The sequence below is a fragment of the Gymnoscopelus microlampas genome (genome assembly GCF_963454915.1).
Source record: "Gymnoscopelus microlampas genome assembly, chromosome: 14".
Taxonomy (NCBI): Eukaryota; Metazoa; Chordata; class Actinopteri; order Myctophiformes; family Myctophidae; genus Gymnoscopelus; species Gymnoscopelus microlampas.
Genome location: NC_139951.1, coordinates 35468277 through 35488062, shown reverse-complemented (window position 1 = coordinate 35488062; position 19786 = coordinate 35468277). Strand labels below are relative to the sequence as shown.

The 19786-nt window shown below is 42.7% G+C and overlaps 1 protein-coding gene across 1 annotated transcript in view; it reads left to right on the top strand.

The window, feature by feature from the left end:
- The first annotated feature begins 441 nt into the window (after positions 1 to 441).
- Positions 442 to 19786, top strand: part of rnf213b (ring finger protein 213b) — a 39523-nt gene continuing 20178 nt past the window's right edge. The window contains exons 1-36 of the mRNA XM_084079003.1: positions 442 to 475; positions 1361 to 1515; positions 2090 to 2883; positions 2988 to 3143; positions 3246 to 3415; positions 3705 to 3991; positions 4682 to 4926; positions 5053 to 5259; positions 5370 to 5580; positions 5663 to 5718; positions 5803 to 5968; positions 6068 to 6217; positions 6357 to 6455; positions 6696 to 6824; positions 7028 to 7193; positions 7297 to 7464; positions 8172 to 8315; positions 8463 to 9094; positions 9193 to 9352; positions 9818 to 10035; positions 10130 to 10273; positions 10459 to 10611; positions 10718 to 12152; positions 12318 to 12502; positions 12610 to 12762; positions 13071 to 16883; positions 17059 to 17195; positions 17340 to 17438; positions 17525 to 17637; positions 17745 to 17867; positions 17981 to 18051; positions 18152 to 18314; positions 18447 to 18582; positions 18790 to 18978; positions 19098 to 19231; positions 19341 to 19516. Of these exons, the coding sequence (XP_083935129.1) occupies positions 1402 to 1515; positions 2090 to 2883; positions 2988 to 3143; positions 3246 to 3415; positions 3705 to 3991; positions 4682 to 4926; positions 5053 to 5259; positions 5370 to 5580; positions 5663 to 5718; positions 5803 to 5968; positions 6068 to 6217; positions 6357 to 6455; positions 6696 to 6824; positions 7028 to 7193; positions 7297 to 7464; positions 8172 to 8315; positions 8463 to 9094; positions 9193 to 9352; positions 9818 to 10035; positions 10130 to 10273; positions 10459 to 10611; positions 10718 to 12152; positions 12318 to 12502; positions 12610 to 12762; positions 13071 to 16883; positions 17059 to 17195; positions 17340 to 17438; positions 17525 to 17637; positions 17745 to 17867; positions 17981 to 18051; positions 18152 to 18314; positions 18447 to 18582; positions 18790 to 18978; positions 19098 to 19231; positions 19341 to 19516 (11496 nt within the window). The 5' untranslated portion in view covers positions 442 to 475; positions 1361 to 1401. The remainder of the gene's footprint in view (positions 476 to 1360; positions 1516 to 2089; positions 2884 to 2987; positions 3144 to 3245; positions 3416 to 3704; positions 3992 to 4681; positions 4927 to 5052; positions 5260 to 5369; positions 5581 to 5662; positions 5719 to 5802; positions 5969 to 6067; positions 6218 to 6356; positions 6456 to 6695; positions 6825 to 7027; positions 7194 to 7296; positions 7465 to 8171; positions 8316 to 8462; positions 9095 to 9192; positions 9353 to 9817; positions 10036 to 10129; positions 10274 to 10458; positions 10612 to 10717; positions 12153 to 12317; positions 12503 to 12609; positions 12763 to 13070; positions 16884 to 17058; positions 17196 to 17339; positions 17439 to 17524; positions 17638 to 17744; positions 17868 to 17980; positions 18052 to 18151; positions 18315 to 18446; positions 18583 to 18789; positions 18979 to 19097; positions 19232 to 19340; positions 19517 to 19786) is intronic.

The following is a 19786-nucleotide window of genomic DNA, read 5'->3' as shown; positions in this document are numbered from 1 at the left end:
CAGGGACCAAAAGTTTATGCAAGGAAATGGTTTGAAGTTAAGTTTCTTCTTTGATGAGATGCGGGAGAGAAACGAAACTGAAAGAAGGCGTTTGTGTTGTTTAGGGATCCTCTTAAAACTATTTATAAAATCCGAAAAGGAACTTTCATGATTGGTCCCGCTACAAATGGCAAATAATTTTCCAGGTGTACAGTAGGCTATGTGAAGAATATCATTGGTTATAACAACACTTATCATTGTTATTAAAATACAGCTGTTTAACTAAGCAGACTGCGTGCTCACTACATAGCTGGCTAGTGGCTACAGTGCAACGATGTTGTCGACGTTCCCTTGGAATTTACAACTGGATGCAACAACATATTAGACTATATAATACGTCATATTATTTGCTTCAGAATCAGAAACCTATGAAGCTCCTGTGCAAGTGGTTGATGCCAGCTGTTAGCGTCTGTATCCAGAGAAAGCTATTGCGAAGGTAGCCTACTTTTAATTATCATGAGCACTGTTTTATTTTTAACTATAACTTCTCTCCAGCCTAGCTATTAGCTATTATTGTACCTAACAATACGTATAAACCATAGAGTTATAATGTATAAACTGCTCTTGTTTACAGTGAGTCTGGCACGTTAGCTAATTCATAATTATTGAATTTAATTCTGCATAGGAGCCATTTATATCTGTAAATGGTTTTGCTGGGGAACTTAAAGGTAGGTAAGTGATATGTTTTGCCTAAAACAAAACAGTTTTTCGTTAAAAGGTTAAAAGCTCTATATTCTGTTAGTAGCCTAACCATTGCTAGACTATAGAGTTTGTTCAGTAACATGGGTCTCCCTGTCTCTCCATAAACAGAAAATACATTTTCAGGTGGGTTGCATAATTTCAGCCAATCAGGAGAGACTACCCATTTATCAGCTTCAATTTTATAGTGTTGCAGTTCCAATGTTGTCTGCTCCTTTCTTTGTGTCATCACTTCCAATTCACATGTTTAATCTCTATCCTGTCTGACTTCTCTATCCTGATTGGATAAAATTGGTAGGCTATCCCGAACATTTTCTGAAGACCTGGAGAGATATGGAGACTCCTGTTACTGAACAAACACTATAGCAATGAGCACTATCAGAATATAGAGCTATTTAACACTTATTTTATCCAAAGAAAATCACTTACCCTACCTTTAAACAGAAACTCTTCAACAAACAAGGTGGTACAGAAGAATATTGTCCATTATGCCCAATTTCAATGTCTGTAAGATGGTGCTGTATAATATGCTGATAAATACAGTATGTATAAGTGAACCTCAGCCTGGACCGGGAACTTCCTTTCGTTACAATTAAACGGTTGTATATGACTGTGTGCACAGATATTAGGTGGAGTACCAGGAACTCCCCACAGAGACACCTGATGGACCAGGGGACTGAGGATAGTGATATCCACAGTGCCCATGGATCCCAGAAAGGTACAATACATAAGGAGGATGTCGCAACCAAAAGACCCAGGACAAGGCAAAAGATGGAGGTAACCGTATAAAGGAGTATAGTAAAACGGCTTATATTTGCCAATTTATAACTATTACAAATATATGTATTTTAATGTTGTTAGACCTATGTCACATTACTTCTCTAGTGGTGTAAAGTAACTAAGTACATTTACTCAAGTACTGTACTAAAATTTTGAGGTACTTTTTACTTTACTGGAGTATTTCCAATTTTCAGTACTTTTACTTCTACTCCATTGACAATTTTAATTACTAGTTACTTTATAGATTTTGATTATTATAACAAAACATACATTAACCAGCTCTGAATACATTTCGGCCATTCGAAAATGTAGATCTGCTATTTTTAAAAGATTTTTATACATTTCATACATTTGAAAACTTGTGAATTGGGACATTCTGCATAATGAGTACTTTCTACTTTTGGTACTTTAAGTACATTTTGATACCAATACTTTTGTTCTTTTACTCAAGTAAATTTTGATTGCGGGACTTTAACTTATAACAGGGTATTTCTACTTGCAGTATTGATACTTTTACTTAAGTAAAAAAAAGTGTGTACTTTCCACCACTTCTACACTACATCTCTTTCAGGGACAAGAACAAGGTCATTCCTCCAGGAAAGTTCAAGATATGAAAAAGAAGAGGCACCGCAACAGAAAGAAAAAGAAAGGCTTGAGCTGCCAGGGAGACTTCCAAAGCCTTCATGCACCTCAGAACACAGAACAGGCCAACATGGCAACCCAAATTGATAAAACCCAAGACTCTACAGGAGTAGAACCTCAACAGGATGACCACCAAGCTGAAACCAGTCAACCCCAGCCTCCAAAAGAACACTCCATCGACACGCAAACAAGGAAGTGTAAAGGCAGAAACAGAGCTACACAGACCCCCACAGTGGTGCAGAGCACGCAGGAGACCCAGACAGAAGAACCTGCTGACCTCTCTAGGCCACATGAGGAGGGCACTGAAAACACGCAGCCTTGCCAACATCAACTATCTGCTCAAAATCAACCACAGCAACTTGACAACACTATCAAGACTCAGCCAATGGAACTTGACCACACGGATGATATCCAGCCAAGTGACCTGTCTAATTCCTCCCAGCCCAAACGTGATGCTTCTCCAGGTAGTAAAGGGGTAGCGTCTGATTCTGCCGTGGAGGAGAACGCAAACCTCAAGGAGGAGAAGAGTAAAGAGGCTGATTCTTCTGTAGAAATTCCCAGCAGTGCCACAGAGCCGCAGTTAAAAGAAGGTGCCAAAACGATGTCATACGCCAACGCAGTGAGTGGAAATAAAGAAGATGGTGAGATGGGGTCAAGGACGTCAGCCACCCTGAAAACGGATCAAAGGCAAAGCACCAAGACATCGCAGAGCCAGGTTAATCGGTAAAGCTAGCGTAAAAATGTGATAATCATCCCATAATATGACTATCTTTAGATTTACCATAACATTTCATGTGCAGTGTGAAGTTACGTTTTTCTCTCCATAGTAATCAGACACCAGTGAGAGGTCCGCCTGGAGTTCCCATGTTCACCTTTCACATCTACGCCGTGTTAGACAAAAAGTTTAGATTCAACCAAGTACATGACAATCTGCTGCTGAGTCATGGAAATGGATCTTTACAACTTGAAAGGACACATTTTGTGTGAGTTGATGTTTATATTTAGTTCATGATAGCCAAATCAGTCATCGACATCTACTAAGAAACTAACAAACATTTTCTCCATATAATATTTTACCTACACAGCGGCCTCCGTCAACAAGGCTATTTGATAGAAGCAAGACTTTCCATAGAGGAAAGCGCCCTAATCAGAGGACAGCAACTCATCTACAGATATGCTGTTCAACAACGACAGAAAGAGATTCCAGAGATTGCCAGAAGGCATCTTATGATTCCATGGGACTCCCAAATTACAGGTAAGCATACAAGTCATTTAACCACAGTTTGGCTCATTCAAAACACAGGCACAATGACCTATTCTGATAATCTATTAATAGAATAATTCCTCTGAAGAATCTTAAATAATTTAAATCAATATGACTTTTAGTCCCATTATCCTAGTTTAGTGGGGTTGGGTTAAAGTGATGTGATTTCAAATCCCGATCCCAATTTTGTCTATGCCTGATGTAAAGTACTTTGAATTGCCTTTGAGTATGAAACACAAATAAACTTGCCTTGCCTTAACATGCCCTTTTTTCTGTCTAGAGCTTCACCTTTATGAAGGCTACATTGGTCGTGCTGATCATGGGTCTAATATGCTCAGTTGGGTTGGAACTATGCTTGGCTGGAAGAAATCAAAGGCTTTGGAAATTTCAGAAGCCTGGCAAATGTCAGCCAGTGACCTGCTGAATAGAATGTTCCAGAAATGGTCCCCATCCAACAAAGAGAAGACTCTGGCCTTGGGCCAGAACCTGACACATTTCATGACCAGTTTCAGATCTGCTCCTCAAATGGTGTATTACCCAGATAATTCACAGCCACAGATGATCAAGGTTGGTATAACTGCTTCAGAAGTATTATTGGGTATGACTTAACCACTCTAACGCAATAGTTTTTTTTTGGTGTGTTTTTGTTTTCCAATGTTTGGATAAATCCCCCAAATCCCCCCCCCCAACATACAGACCCACATACATAAAGGACAACACAGATACACCATAAAAAACACTATCACAGATCAAATAAAAATGTAAAAATAAAAAGTTAAAAAAAGGGAACAAAAGAAGAGACAAATCTACTGTATAGATATGAAGTAGGCAGCTCCAAGAAATACAAGAACTAGACTGAAATAACCTACCTATAACATCTCTGATACAGGTAGGGACAATGTTTCCATATGATCCAAATAAGGTCTTAATTAATCTATATGAACCTTGACCATCATGTAACAAATTCTCCACATCAGCAGTAACCACAGGTAAAGTCATCTCCCCCCCAGAGTATTTCTGAGGTAAAGTTGACTGGGTTCCCCAGGGCTCTGCTAGTATTTCCGTCTATGCCAAATCTCTTTGCTGAAGATTGATCAGCAGCGCTAAGCTTGATCAGCTGTTTTCACCCAATGCTCACCCCAGAATAGGGGGCGCTAGGATTCATATTCATATGGTTAAAATGTTGATTATATATATTACTCAATCTTCAGTTGACAGTGCTGGTTTTTATTCTAAGTATCCTATTTTATTTGACAGGTGTCAGACCTCATTTCAGAGCGTTTACTACACATCTTAAAAGGAGACACTCAGGACAAAACATCAAGAAACTGGACCAGAACCAATCCTGTTGTGTTGGGCTTGTCTGTGTTCATGTTGACCAGACAGTGCAAAATAGATCTTGGAGAGAAGGGCTGGGCTGAGCTTTGTCATCTTCTGTCATCAGACACTGCACTGGACAACAACCTGGAAGGTTTACGCGATGTCTTCCACACTCCACATTTGTACGTTTTGCAAAAGCATAATACTACTTCTACTACTACTACTTAATAATAAATAATGGTAAAAATACTAATAATTATTATAATGATGTACATCAGAAATACTCACACAAAATGTTCTTTCTTCAGCACTGTGCTTGGCCTGATAAACCACTGTGCACAGCAACAGGTTCCAGAGCTTGTCCTGCTCATTCCCCTTCTGCACAAATTCCGACAGCCAGGGGCAGACGCTGCTAGAGTTGGCCCAACTGTGGAGGAGGAGAACTGGTCTGGACTGGGCACTGTCAAATTTATGAACTTTAGAGAGAATATCCGAAGCTATTCCGACAAAAGAAAGTGAGTCCATCTCACCTTTTAGCTTTCATATCCTGAAATGGATACTGGATTTCACTGACGTTGTTTTTTTATTTATGTATTTATTTCTTTTTTTTTTTTTTTTTTTACAGGACAATGCTAACGTTGATCCAGAAACACATGTCTGTGGCTAAAGAGATGCCCCTGGTTCTGGACAGTTGGTTGTCCCTGGTAGCACTTGAGGACATTCCAGAATTCTCCTCTCTGACTGCGGAACATCCGGGACACTTGATCCAGAGTCTGCTGTATAGGGTGCGATACTACGAGTCTGTGAATAGCAACAGAATGCAACAGAACGTGGAGGTAAGTGATGTACAAATGTCAGTTATTTCACTTTTAAAACATAATGATGTTCAACATCGACAACTTGTTTCCCAACACGCAGCATACTGAGAAGATTTTGAGCCATATACTCATGAACGTTGAAAAACAAAAAGAAAGGTAATTATATCTGTTTTGTAATTATTACCGATGTTATCACAAAGACAATCTTGCACTCAATTTACACTATACAACTGTCTATAGGATGATAGAATCTGGAAACTTGGAGTCGCTGTTCTTGAGTAGCATTGGCGTGGCCAGGAGCACATGCAGCATGGTGCGACATGTCTCAGGGTACAAGACCGCTGTGCTGTCCTACCAGCTAGTGCTGACGTTGGCAGAGATGCTGGATGTTGCACTCAGCAAAGAGGTATGAAACGCATGCTTACAGTATGTGTGAGGTAAAGTCAGTCTGTGTTTATTTTGACCACAGAACTTCATTTCACTGCATTTTGTTTGTGCTCAACAGTCCAAGGATAGGGATGACAAGACCTCCAAGGAGCGACTGTTTGATAAGGTTGGAAACATACAGCAGATGATAAGTGAATGGAGAGATAGGCTGTTCCGCAATCCACTTCAAATCCAGTTCAACTCACTAAGCTACCCCAAAGAAATTGAGGTACATTCCATACATTTACATAATCTTGACCAACAATTATTGTCTTAATTTGTGTCATTTATATTACTGCCTTTGTGTTATTGCTCACAATATAGATTGCAAGTCATTCAAATTCTGCTTTGTTGTATTGCTACTGTAGGTTTGGGATTCACTACTGAAGGTGGAGTGTTCTATTGAGGAGGTACTGGTCCAGTGGAGATTAGGTGTGCAGAAGGATCTGAGGAAGAGGATTTCCATGGTATGGACCGCATTCATGTATTAACACCCATATTTGCATGTACATATGGACACATGCACTCGCACGCACACACGCACGCACGCACACACGCACGCACGCAAGTAAGTATGCATGCACACAAACAGTAACACGCACACACACACACACACACACACACACACACACACACACACACACACACACACACACACACACACACACACACACACAGCACATTGAGTTTTCTGGTTTTCTCTACAGGACACTGATGTGAATAAAGTCATAGTGTGTTGCCATGAGTCGTCCATGGGGGCCATAAGGAAAAGCCATGATATGTTACAGATGTGCTTCCTTGAGCTCTGTCAGACTGCTATCAAGGACATCTGCCAGGTAAATGGTTTATAAAATATACACGGTTAACCTGCCAGTCCTGCCAGAATGCTTAGAGAGAATAACAAAATAATTTGGTGCACTGTTCAGCACAAGCATGGCCTACTGTCAGGCATTTAGCAGATCCACTTGACCTAACTACTAATGACTCTGTAGTCAGATTGGTCAACACAAGATGACTGATTACATGTATGTTTTTTCAGAAAGGGGAGGAGGGAGACCTAATGCGGGCACTGACCTCTAAAGTTAAGGATCCTCACTGCGCGATCATATCCTCCATTGTGGTCGAGTCAGCAGCACGGTTTGAAAACAACCTTGTGTTCATGCTGCTTGAACCACAGTCGGCCATCAACCACCTTCTTTCTCATGGTATGTTACTGTAGTTTTGGGCTTTTTATTTATTTTCAGTTTTCTTTTGTTTTCCAATGTTCATGATATGATATGATATGGTATACTTGTCCTCCTTGTGCAGTGGATTGGAAGAAGCTGCAGTTGGATGATGCAGCTCTCCAGGTGGTCCAAGACTGTCAAAGTACACTGGCACGCCTGGTGGAGTCACTACTTCAAGGACATGTACCGCTGGGACATCTGCAGACCACACTGAACTGCAAAGAACAGTTTAAGAAACTTTACCAGCAGTGTAAGAAACCTCACCTTCATTTTTAAATGCACATGTATGAAGATGAGAAATGAACTGTGTAATAGACAATTCATTATTATTTATTTTAATGAATGAATGAATGAATGAATTGATTATTAACACATCGGGTGCCGAACACGGTCTGAACCGTGTGTTTACATAGTAGCGCTTCCGCTGCTTCGGTGCCGAACACGGTCTGAACCATGAGTTTAGTCTTTTTGTTTTTTTTTGCTTTTCTCCGCGCGGGCGGGGCTAGAGCAGCTCTGGGAGCACCCATTGTAATCCTGCGAAGGAAGTGCCAGATGCCACAATTTTTTTCCCCCATCCGCTTCCTGTCTATTTCCTACTTTGAAACGCCTATATCTCCGAATCTGTTTCCTGTGGGGAAAACCGGTCATGCGCGATCCCCCCCCCGTTGTAACTCGGCAGGGAAATGTTATGGTTCCAGCCTGTAGCCAGGCTCATGGCACAACATGAATCGATGCTTTTTTTTGCGTGGATTTGCTTGTAACGCACGCGGAAGCTTTAAACAGCAAAGCGCAGTCAATGGGGAGAATGCTGGCACCCACGGTAAGTTGTTATGAAAAAATGCTGGCACCCGATGTGTTAATATTGTCTAAAATTATCATTGTTTAAATGATTAATGCTGTTTTTAAATTCCACTTCTAATTGATTAATATTGTTTTTCTACTGTATGTCCTCTTCAGATAGGAAACATAATAAGGCCATCCCTTTTGGTGCTGATGGTATTCTGGCTCAAAGAGAAACAGATTTAGAAGCTTTCAATCAACAAAAGCAACACATGGACACACTGATCAAGATGATAGGGAAGGTCACAGACAATATCACAGGTGAGTTCCATTTAAGAAATCCTTGGTAGTGTCCTCAACAATGTCTGAAATCACATTAAACAGAATGTTTGCAAAGTGCTGGCCTCTGTATTGATACAGGCTTATAGTTGCACTGGTGTTCTAGTAACAGGGTTTTTGTATTACCAGTTGCTGAGATGTCCACTCTTGAGGACCAACACAGGCAAGATCTACAGTCAGTACATTTGAACAAACTGGTGGCGGTTCAAACATTTCTTAACCCAGACACATTACCTGGGACAACTCCTGAACAGATCTGGTACAACACGGATCAGCAGGTTCTGGAAATGGCCAAAGAAATGCATGTGCTGCATCACAGCAACTTGATTCTCAACTTATGGGTCAAGGGTGCAATGGAGGCAGCTTTGATTATGCAATCCAGCACAGTACCTGTTCCAGTAACCTTAAAATGGGTCTATAACTCAATCTGGGAACCACTAGTGAGAGAGTACTGTGAGCTCGGTCACAACATTGCCATTGCACGCATCACTTTGAAGGAGCTCGATCAGGTTTTGGTGGACATAGGGGACCAGGGAGATGGGACACTGATGAAGAAAGAGCTGGATCTGATGGCTAAGATGTTACGGGAGTGTTATGAGCAGATTAGCCTTGAAGACAACTGGGTCCAGTTGAGAACCTGTCAAATCCAGAATTATCGACAGCTCCACGAGGCAGCAGCCTCAGCAAGTGCAGTGTTAAGAATCCAAACCGAAATGAAGCTTTCTGGGGACTTCAGTGAAATCTGCATACTTGCTCAACTGGTAATAGTGGTATACTTGCTCGTCAATCCAGTCATGATCATATTATATAACTTGTTAGGCATACCGTTTTCTCACCCAAAAATATGATAATTTAACAGAAAGAAGACAGATTCAAGCAGAGGGATCTTGGGTCCCTCACCGATGACTTTGTCCGTGCCAAGGAACAGCTGTCCACGGTCACCATGGAAAACACTGCATGTCTGGAAGAATTCCTCAAGAGTCAAACTCTTGTCAGCTGGGTCAAAAATAACCTTGAGAGTAAGATATTTATGTATACATATTTTGTCTTGTCTTAATCATTTAAGTCGTATACACTGTCATGTGGCAAATAGCAAAAATAGTAGATCTACAAGCTCACAACGTGTTTCAATGTGACACATTGGCTATTGAAATGAAATGAAATCCAAGATTTTTTATATTTTGGAAAGATTTAGACTTATCATGCAATCATTTTTAACCACATCTCCATTATCGGTCCTCAGTAACTATTATATAGTGTAGTTTATATATGATATAGTGAGAATTATTGTAATAACATACCATCATATTGATAATAGTATTATTGATGTCTACTCACTCCCTGTCTCAGTAGTGGGCTGTCGATTGCTCCGAAAATGGATGACATAACTGACATCATAGGAAGCTAGATTTCATCTGCAATGCAATCTAAAGGAGATGCCTGCCTTCTATGTCAGTTACTTTATCTTTTTGTTCCCTCAACAGATATGGGAGATGTGAAGGTTTTCGTTGAGCTGGCCTCCATATCTGCTGGAGAGAATGACACAGAGATAGACCAAGTAGCCTGCTTCCATGATGCAGTGATGGGCTACAGCCCCCTTCTCTACTCTCTCTCCCCCACTGCTGGTTTTAACCAGTTCATGATCTGTGCCAGGCAGGTGTGGGACACACAACGCAGGGATGAGAAACTACCAGACAAATTGGTATGTGTTTCTTCTTCATTTTAGTTTCCAGTCCAGGAAAGTGCCGATGCTGTGGAGGGGTGACACTTCTGATGCTTCTTGTTTTGCTATCCAGAGGGATTCTGCTCGTTTGCTGAGCTGGTTGAAGGGCCTGAAGGAGATGCATGGTTCTGTGGAGCAGTCCTCTCTCTCCCTGGCTTCTGACATTAATGCCCAAGGGGTCTACCACATAGGACATTCTGAGGGAAAAGTAAAGAAGGTAAATAATGATGATTAAAATCTTCGGTCAGCATTGGTCATGGTCTGTGTAAGCCATTTATATCTGGCTTCACACAATTGTGAAGCCAGCCAAATATTTTAGTTTGATCTACCCAAATCAAGAAATTCAAATTCTGAGACCCACGGCTGATTTTATGATAAATTGTGTTATCTGCATTTTTGTAGAGATGTCTGCAGAGCCTCCTTCTAGTCACAGTGGAAAAAGGCCACGAGCAGAAGAGCTACAGACTTGCTGACCTGTTAGAGCTACGGAACAAACTCATGCTCATGTCATCTAAAGGAGAACACGGCAAAGAGCAAGTGAATAGGTTCACACAGGTCAGTGGCATTCCATCACGTAATTTTCAACACAACAGCACCAATGTGAAGTTTTCACTGCATATGTTCTGAATTATAAATTGTGTGAATCTCCCCTTTTTTCTAGGTCTTTGAAGGAATTCAAAGACTGGGTTCTATCCTTCTTCAAATGCAGTCATCAGGCAACATGCTTTTTAGGGACTGGCATGCTCAGGTCCAGTGTTGCCCAGAGAGGCAGCCATGTATCCAAGTGACTTTCCCCTCCCTGCAGGGTAAAACCATGTTGTACTGTGGGGAGGTGACAGAACAACTACAGGAGCTATGTCGTTCCATGGAGACCTGCCATAAAGAATGGTGTTCCTTTGTAAACGAGAAGAGAGCTCTCTATCATGTACTGAACCACTACACCTCAGAGCAGATGGTGTATTTGTGCCACTGTGTATTCAAAGTGTGTAAACGGCAGGCTCCGGTTCCGCAACAGTTGTGGCATTTACTTCATCCCATAAAGCCCCAGTGCAGTCTGTCTGATCTTAGAAATGCCTTTGGTAAAGCAACAGGAAAGCCTTTAAGGCCACAGTCTCAGCTTTACGCTTTGAACGAGTTTGTTGATGGTGAAGATAATATTTCTGTATACTCTGAATCAACTGGAGCAAGGGAATGTGACAATGACATTCAAGAATATCTGATTGAATCCTCCTCCGAAGATGAAGACGTCAGGTATAACTATGAAGATGCTGCAGACCTCTCATCAACAGGAGCTGGGGAATGTGATGGTGACATTAAAGAAGATATGATCGAATTTTCGTCCGAAGATGAAGATGTCATGGATAATGATGAAGATGCTGCAGATGTCTCACCTTGGACTGAGGATGGAGCCATGGAGGAGGATGCTGAGGAAAGTCTCGAGGACCTCTGGAGACGATTCAACAGAGACATGCCACGATATCTCCACCAGCAGCTTGACATCTCCACTATGGCTCAGATCCTCTCATCCCTCTCTGACACGAACCAGCAGCATGTATCAAGGAAGCTGCCTCCTGCTCTTCAGGAGGGAAAGCCCAATCTGGTTCTTTGCCCAACAACAGAGGTGTTCTCTACCACACTGTCTTTTTACATGGAGAGCCTGGAGCAACCTCTGCCATCTACCGACGAGGTGCTGATCTGTGGAGAGGAGACCACAGAGGAGGAGGTGGAGATCTTCCTCCGTCGAGCTCTGGGTCAAGGCTCCAAAGGCAGCTGGCAGAGAATCTATTCTCTGGTCAACCCCGGCGTGCTGGGCTATGATGTCAGCATGGCACTGGGGGAGCTCTTTGAGCACCTTGAAAGAAATGCGGACCCTCGTTATCGTTTGGTGATGGTTAGCCCTGTTCAGCACCAGCACAGATATGTGCCCTCTTTCTTCAGCAATCACAAAGTGCAGGCAGGAGTGGGTATAACGGCAGAGACCGCAAGGAAATACCTACGCCACCATTTCATGGCCCCAGTCCTACATAGCTCTGTCTCACAGATCTATCCAGAGCAACTGTCAGTCTGGATGGTGTCATCTGCACGCCCTGCAGTTGGTAAGCTAAATACTGTAACCTGTTTTTTTATGTGCCTTACAACTGTGTTTTACAGTAAGATGATAGTCAGTTAGATGACAATATTTCATAACTATTGATTGATTGATTCAAACAACTGTCTTGCATAATATTTGTGCTGAAGTTATTTTTTTTAACCTACCATAGGGAAATCTCTTTATGTGGATCGTTTGTTTGAGAAGTTCCAGAAGAGAGTTCCCAACACCCGACATATCAGGATAAGTTTGATTGAACCACAGGTTGAGGTCGATGCCTTCATTCAGACTCTGTCTGATAGACTAGCACCGCTCAGAGAACAAGACCCTGTACTCCTTCACATCGACACGGCTGCAGTGAGTCTATTGCTGTTGTTTGGGAAACATTTTCTCTCTACATTCATTGCTGGTCCTATTGTTGTGAACTTGACAGTTTCCTATTTTCTTCATGTGTTAATTATCAGGTTCATTCTGGCCTGGAGGAGCTTCTTTTCCGCCTGTTAGTTCTGAGCTGTTTGAATGACAGTCAGGGAATGCTGTGGAGAAGAAATGCAGCTCACTTGATCACTGTTGAGGTCCTGAGGCCACGTACACCACACAGCAGCCAACCAATGGAGGTATAAATGTCATTTTCATGTTTTGATTTATAAATGTTTTGATTTCTATTAAGAACCCGGTCCCCAGCATGCTATTTCTGGGGCTAACATTTGGCAAAGATAAGTCATCTACAAACTCACAACGTGAACCATTGCGATGCATTGTAAGCTTGTAGGTCGGCTATTTTTGCAAAGCTATTTAGTGTAGAGTCAAAACAGATAGGGGCCTAATGTAGACATAGGGTTTAAGTGGTTACAAGCTGAAGTACAACATTGTTTATTGGTGAATTCTTATACATTTACTTTTATGTGCTATTTTGGCCTCACAGATGAAACTTGGACTTCTTGACATTCTGCCTACCATTACCTGTCGGCCTCCAAAGGAGGTGAAAGAGCTGTTGTTAAGTAATCGAAGGATGCCAACGAGGAAGACCTTGGATCCACTCATGGATGAGCAAGAATTTGCCAGTGAAGCAATTCAGAGACCTTATCAATTCTTGAAACTCTTCAATAGGAATCAGGACCTGGATCCATTTAAGTACCAGGTAGGGTCCAAGTTGGGGGATCCCATCGATTGTCTACACCACTTCCTGTCAAACTGTGGAATGCTAGATCCATCTTGGGCTGAATTGAAGAACTTCTCCTGGTTCCTCAATGTGCAGCTGAAAGACTGTGAGAACTCCATTTTCTGTGATCCAGACTTTCTTGCCGACCAGCTGCCTGGTTTCAAGGGCTTCATTGTGAAATTCATGATCCTGATGGCACGGGATTTTGCGTCACCATCTATGGACCCCTCTGATCAAAGCCCCCTGCCACATTTACTTGACTTCGCAGAGGATGACCTCATAGCCCGTCTGACTATTCGCAAGAGTTGGGAAAGTGAGCCTCATCCATACATTTTCTTCAATGCTGACCGAAACTCAATGTCTTTCCTTGGTTTTCATGTGAAGAGAAGCGAAAGGGGACACACCCTCAATGCAGTTGTTCCTCACGGCCGTAAGGTGCTAATCGGAGATGTGATGACACTCAAACTTTTTGAAGGTTTGGAGCGGCAAAATATCTGTCTCACTGAAGACTTTGACCAGCTGCCTCGACGAGATAAAATCAAGAGGATTTCATGTGTTGTTGGCGCCGAGAAGGGAATGAGTGGAAGCTTTGATCCAGACCCAACATATGAGCTCACGGCTGACAATGTAATGAAGATGTTAGCCATTCACATGAGATTTCGGTGTGGAATTCCAGTTATTATCATGGGAGAGACGGGCTGTGGCAAGACTAGGTTAGTCCGTTTCCTATGTGATCTTCAGAGGGAGGGAAGTGCAGTAGAGAACATGAAACTTGTCAAAGTTCATGGAGGAACCACAGCTGAGATGATCTACAGAAAGGTGGACGAGGCTGAGACACTTGCTCGGAGGAACCGCAGAATACATAAACTTGACACCATTTTATTCTTTGATGAGGCAAACACAACAGAGGCCATTTTTGCAATCAAAGAAATTCTATGTGACCAAACTGTTCAAGGGCGTCCTCTGAAGGCAGACAGCGGCTTGAAAATAATAGCTGCTTGCAATCCTTACCGAAAGCATTCACCTGAAATGGTGGAACGCTTGGAGCGTGCTGGTTTAGGATATAGAGTGAAGGCAGCTGAAACTGAAGACCGTCTTGGCAAAGTTCCTCTGAGGCAGCTTGTGTACAGAGTTCATCCCCTGCCTCCAAGCATGGCTTCCTTAGTGTGGGATTTTGGGCAGCTAAGTGATGCAACTGAGCTCTCCTACATCAAGCAGATAGTTCAGAAGCAAGTTGACGACCATGATTTGCCAGTGGTTTGCAAAAGCATCATTTCAAATGTGCTGGCGGCCTCCCAAAGGTACATGCGTGGTCGAAAGGATGAGTGCAGCTTTGTAAGCCTAAGAGACGTGGAGAGGTCCATGAAAGTGCTAATTTGGTTTTACGAGCATGGCTCTGACATGTTCCCCAGTTGCAGGGGCATCAGCAGTGCTCTTATGACACTGAAGTGCTTGGTTCTTGCAGTAGGAGTGAGTTACTACCCATCTCTCGTGTCCAAGGAAGAGTATCTTTCTGTAATCTGTCAACACTTTCCTGACCCCCTCTGCACCGTGGACGCGTTGCAACAAGAAATTTCATCTTTTCAAGACTTCTTCCTTCGGAACATAGAGACGAGGGAGACAATAGCCAAGAATGTAGCCCTCAAAGAGAATGTGTTCCTCATGGTGGTTTGCATTGAGCTGCGAATCCCTCTTTTCCTGGTTGGCAAGCCAGGGAGCTCAAAGTCCCTTGCCAAGACAGTGGTTGCTGATGCCATGCAGGGCCAAAACTCTCATTGTGAACTATTCAAGAACCTCAAGCAAGTTCATATGGTCTCCTTCCAATGCAGTCCCCACTCAAGTCCTGAGGGCATCATATCGACATTCAAGAACTGTGCCCGTTTTCAGAAGGATAAGAACATGGATGAGTATGTTTCTGTGGTGGTGCTTGATGAGATCGGTCTTGCAGAAGATTCGCCACAAATGCCCTTGAAGACCCTCCATCCACTCTTGGAGGATGGTTGCATTGACAACGACAAGCCAGATCCACACATGAAGGTTGGGTTCGTTGGTATCTCCAACTGGGCTCTTGATCCAGCAAAGATGAACAGAGGAATATTTGTGTCCAGATGGGATCCCAGTGAAAATGAACTGGTAGAAACTGCCAAAGGGATTTGTTCATCCTCCAACCACATTCGTCTCAAAATCCAACACCTCTTCTTACCTTTGGCAAGGGCCTTCTTGAGGATCTGCGATGCGACAGCAAAGAATCAGTTCTTTGGCCTCAGGGATTATTACAGCCTAGTCAAAATGCTCTTTGCTACAGTCAAATCCTCACAACAAGAGCCAGATGACAGCCAGTTGCTAGAGGCCATTTTGCGCAACTTCAGTGGACAGCCTGAAGGTTTTGACCCAGTCAGATTCTTCCAACAAGTTTCCCAAAACGTCACAGAAATTCCAAGGCCATGCACCCTGCAAATGGTTGAAAAGAATCTTGACCACTATAATGACCAAGAATGCCGATACCTCCTTTTGCTCACCACTAACAATGCAGCTCTCCACATCCTTCAGCAACAGATCTTTGCCAAAGGAGACCACACTAGCCCAGAGATTGTGTTTGGCTCCGGATTTCCCAAGGACCAGGAATATGCCCAAGTCTGCCGGAATGTGAACCGGGTGAAGACTTGCATGGAGACCGGGCGTACTGTCATCCTCCTCAACATGCAGAATCTTTACGAGAGCCTCTACGATGCCTTAAATCAATACTATGTTTACCTGAGTACACAACAGTACGTTGATTTGGGACTGGGTTCCCACAGAGTCAAGTGTCGTGTCCACAAAAACTTCCGCCTGGTGGTGGTGGAGGACCAGAAGAAGGTCTATGAACACTTCCCAGTGCCTCTCATCAACAGGCTTGAAAAGCACAGGGTAGACAGAAGCACTGATCTGACCCCTTGGCAGCGCAGGGTTCTGAACAAACTACAGGAGTGGGTGAAAGAGTTTGCCGGAGAGGACTCTGAGGATTTCAGACTGTCAGACGTGTTTGTCGGCTTCCAAGGTGATGCCTGCGCAAGCGCTCTCTTACAAGCACTGGAGAGGAGAGTGCAAAAGCTAGGGGACAATGCTGTAGGACAACAGTCAGCGATTGAAAAAAACAAATCACTGGAGGACATTGGAGTAAACAAAACAGTGGAGTCAGCTACTAACAGACAAGAAGCAGAGGTTAACCAGGTGGTTGATGCAATGGATATAGATCACAGTGGCAAGGAGCAAAAAAAAGAGTCAGTGGAAACGGCAGATGACATTGGCATGGAGGTGTTGCATCATGGGAATGAGGACAACACCGAAATGGAGACAGAACACAGTCTTGTGTCTGTTGAGACAAATGTAGAAGACGCGGTCTTTCAATCAGCCAAGTGCTTCCTGTTGAACTGTGCGACTCCCGACTCTGTGCTGAGGCTGAAGTATTCAGGCTTAGCCAATCAAGAGAAGGAGCAGCTTCAGATGATTTACTTCCAGCAGCAGCATCATCATTCGCTCCGAGAGTTCCTGGAATTTCACCTGAACAAGCTTCATGACTGCAGCAAGTTTGTTGAGGTAGGCAATTTACCATATTCACACGCCGGCCACTTTGCTCTCACTTCATATTCAAATCTTCTAAGTATGAAGTAAGAGCAAAATGGTCCATAAACCACATCTCAAGCAGTGGCTATTTTGGTCTTTCTTACACATTTTGAAGTGCCTTCAGTGTCTTGTTTCTGTATTCCCCAAGGTCACGACATTCTCCAGTTTACTGACTAGAGCAGATGTGAGGGTAGTGGCTCAAACTCTTGGCCTGCACACAGAGAGCATCCTCCTGCTCTCCCTTCATCAGTTTGACACTGAGGTGTCCTTCTGCAGCAAGATACAGTATGTTCCCATACAGAAAGGTTCTATAGGAAATAAGAAAGGATTCTTCTATATATTACTGTATACTGTATGAAGATTATAAGTCATACTGTGCATTACAAATATATAAATGATTTCTCTCTATCCCTCCTATTAACTGCCCAGGAGTTTTATACATGCCAATGGCCCTTCCCTCCACATCCTGCTTGTTCAGATGGACATAGAGGAATCCCACTGCAGTGATGAGCTCATCGCATCAGCTAAGTAAGGTCTCTCAAATAAATAAAATAAGAATTTTGTTTTATGATTTACCTCAAGTATTATTTGTTAATGATTTCATTCACGTCTAGATACTGCATCATGAATTACCTGATGCCACTAAACGATCTGGCTTATTGTGTGGTGTTCATTGCCAAGCTCTCCAGGATCCCTAGTCGATCTCAATACATTGGATTCCAAGGAGGTGAGTATTGTACTGTATTTGCAAAGCGCAACATACTCTTGTCTAATAACGTACTGGTATTTTGCTTTCATCAAAACATTAAATGTTGTTTTTGTCGTGTGTCAAAGGAGCCTGGCACTCGGTGCACATTGATGACCTCAGGGATACAGAGGACATGAGTTTGAACCTGTCTGTTTTCTGTGGTACTCTAATTAGCAAGTTGCTCCACCCTGCGCTGTCAGGTAGAAATGGTAAATCATCTGAGCCATGACTCCATTCGTATACAATAGTGTTATCAATGTATTTAAATATTTGCACTAGTTCTTTCCAAAATGTAACAAAAGCGTAATTTCCTGTTCTTCAGTTGAACTAATGGAGACAGAGAATGAAACAGAAAACTCAGAAAGACCCTCTGAAAAAGACGTGAGCACAAAGGTAGATAAACATAACACTACACTGTGTCTATTTCATATGGTACTATAATATAACCCAACACTGAATAACCTTTGAGCTTACACCTTGGACATTTATTCAGGCACAGATGGAGACAGCTCACCTCCACAGCCTGTCATTGGTGAGGTCCTGCATCCAGAAAGCTGTGAGTTTGCTGAGAGACCCCAGTGACATGAAATCGAGGAGCATACATCGGATGTGCCAACTCCTGAATCTTCTGGGAGTCGATCAAGGACAAATAGGAGGTAAACGGAAACTCGAATACAGATTTATATCTGGCATTCTCATATACATTTACATAATGAATACCGTAAAACAAAGTTTGCTAACATACACCATAAAGGGAATACACATTAATACAATGAACCTTGTTCAAGCTCGCTTCCAGGAGGTGTTACTTGATAGACTGGCAGGGGCCTTGGCGCAGAGGGAAGAGATGATGCCCACTCCTGGGGAGTGGGTGAACAGGGAAGCCAAGAAACGCCAAGCTCTACAGGAAGGGGGCACTCTAAGGTAAACCCCTGAAAAAAAAGAAGACCCCCCCCACATCTTATAATGTGACTGAGATGTCAAGTAGTGTCACAACTAGTTCAGCTTGTAGAGAATGTACTGTGCAGACACTAATGTACTGTGCAGAGCTGCAGACACTAATTTACATATTACTGCAAAAATTAGTTGGATTTAATGGAGCTGAGCTTTGTTTTGTTTACAATGTGCCAGACATACACTCTGGCGCTGTCTTCAGTCAACCCTGACTCCCATTTTGGCTGGTATGGTGGAAGTGCTGGACAGATATGCCAACCTGGACTCGCTCTTAAGTGCTGGCACTAGCCAGGGTCTCAAACAGCTGTGGTTGGACATTCTGGCAGACACACAGATTTTAGACCTGACGCCACCTCAAAACTCAAGGTACTGAACATTACCTATATACATGTACATTACCTATGTACAGTACCAAATAGAATTTTGATCAATGAATGACAGCCTTGTCTTACAGTATTCATTGTCATTGTAAATTCATTTTCTAGTGAATCAGACCAGGAGGTCTTGGTGCAACATTTTCTGGCATTGGATGGCGAGGAACAATCCTGTTCTGCTCCATTCAGCTGGCTCATCAGAATGCAGGTCCAGAGCCTGTGGGATGAATCTGAATTCATACCAGGTCAGTCACAGATCAAATATTAGTTCAATTCAGTGACTGCATGCATGTACTAATGATGAGATCACATACCACAGTCTTTTGTCAATTGTTTAATGTATACATCTCTCAGTGACAACAGAGGACAACACACAGAGGCTTCTTCAGTTTGTGAGTACCTTCAACAACAGCCGACTGGGAAGTTACTTACAGAAGCTCTCAGGCCAGGAGCGACTGGAGTATGGTCACCGTTACCTACAAGACTTCCTGCTTCTCTCTTTGAAGATCAACTCAAAAGATGAGCTCACGGTACAGATATTTTAAATTAAGGTTCATGCATACTTCATCACATGACGCTTTTGTCATTTCTTTTGCAAAATGAAGAAATTTCCACGCAATGTTTGACACGCAGACGTGTCTGTATTTCCTGAGAAATATACAGAATACATACGGTATATTTTGCCACACTATATTCGGTTTATGTTCTTCTCACATCAGAACATTGGGATTTAGGTTCAGAATCTGCAAAGTGTCCATTTAATCATTTAAAACAAGCGTGTACACTACCATGTATAAATG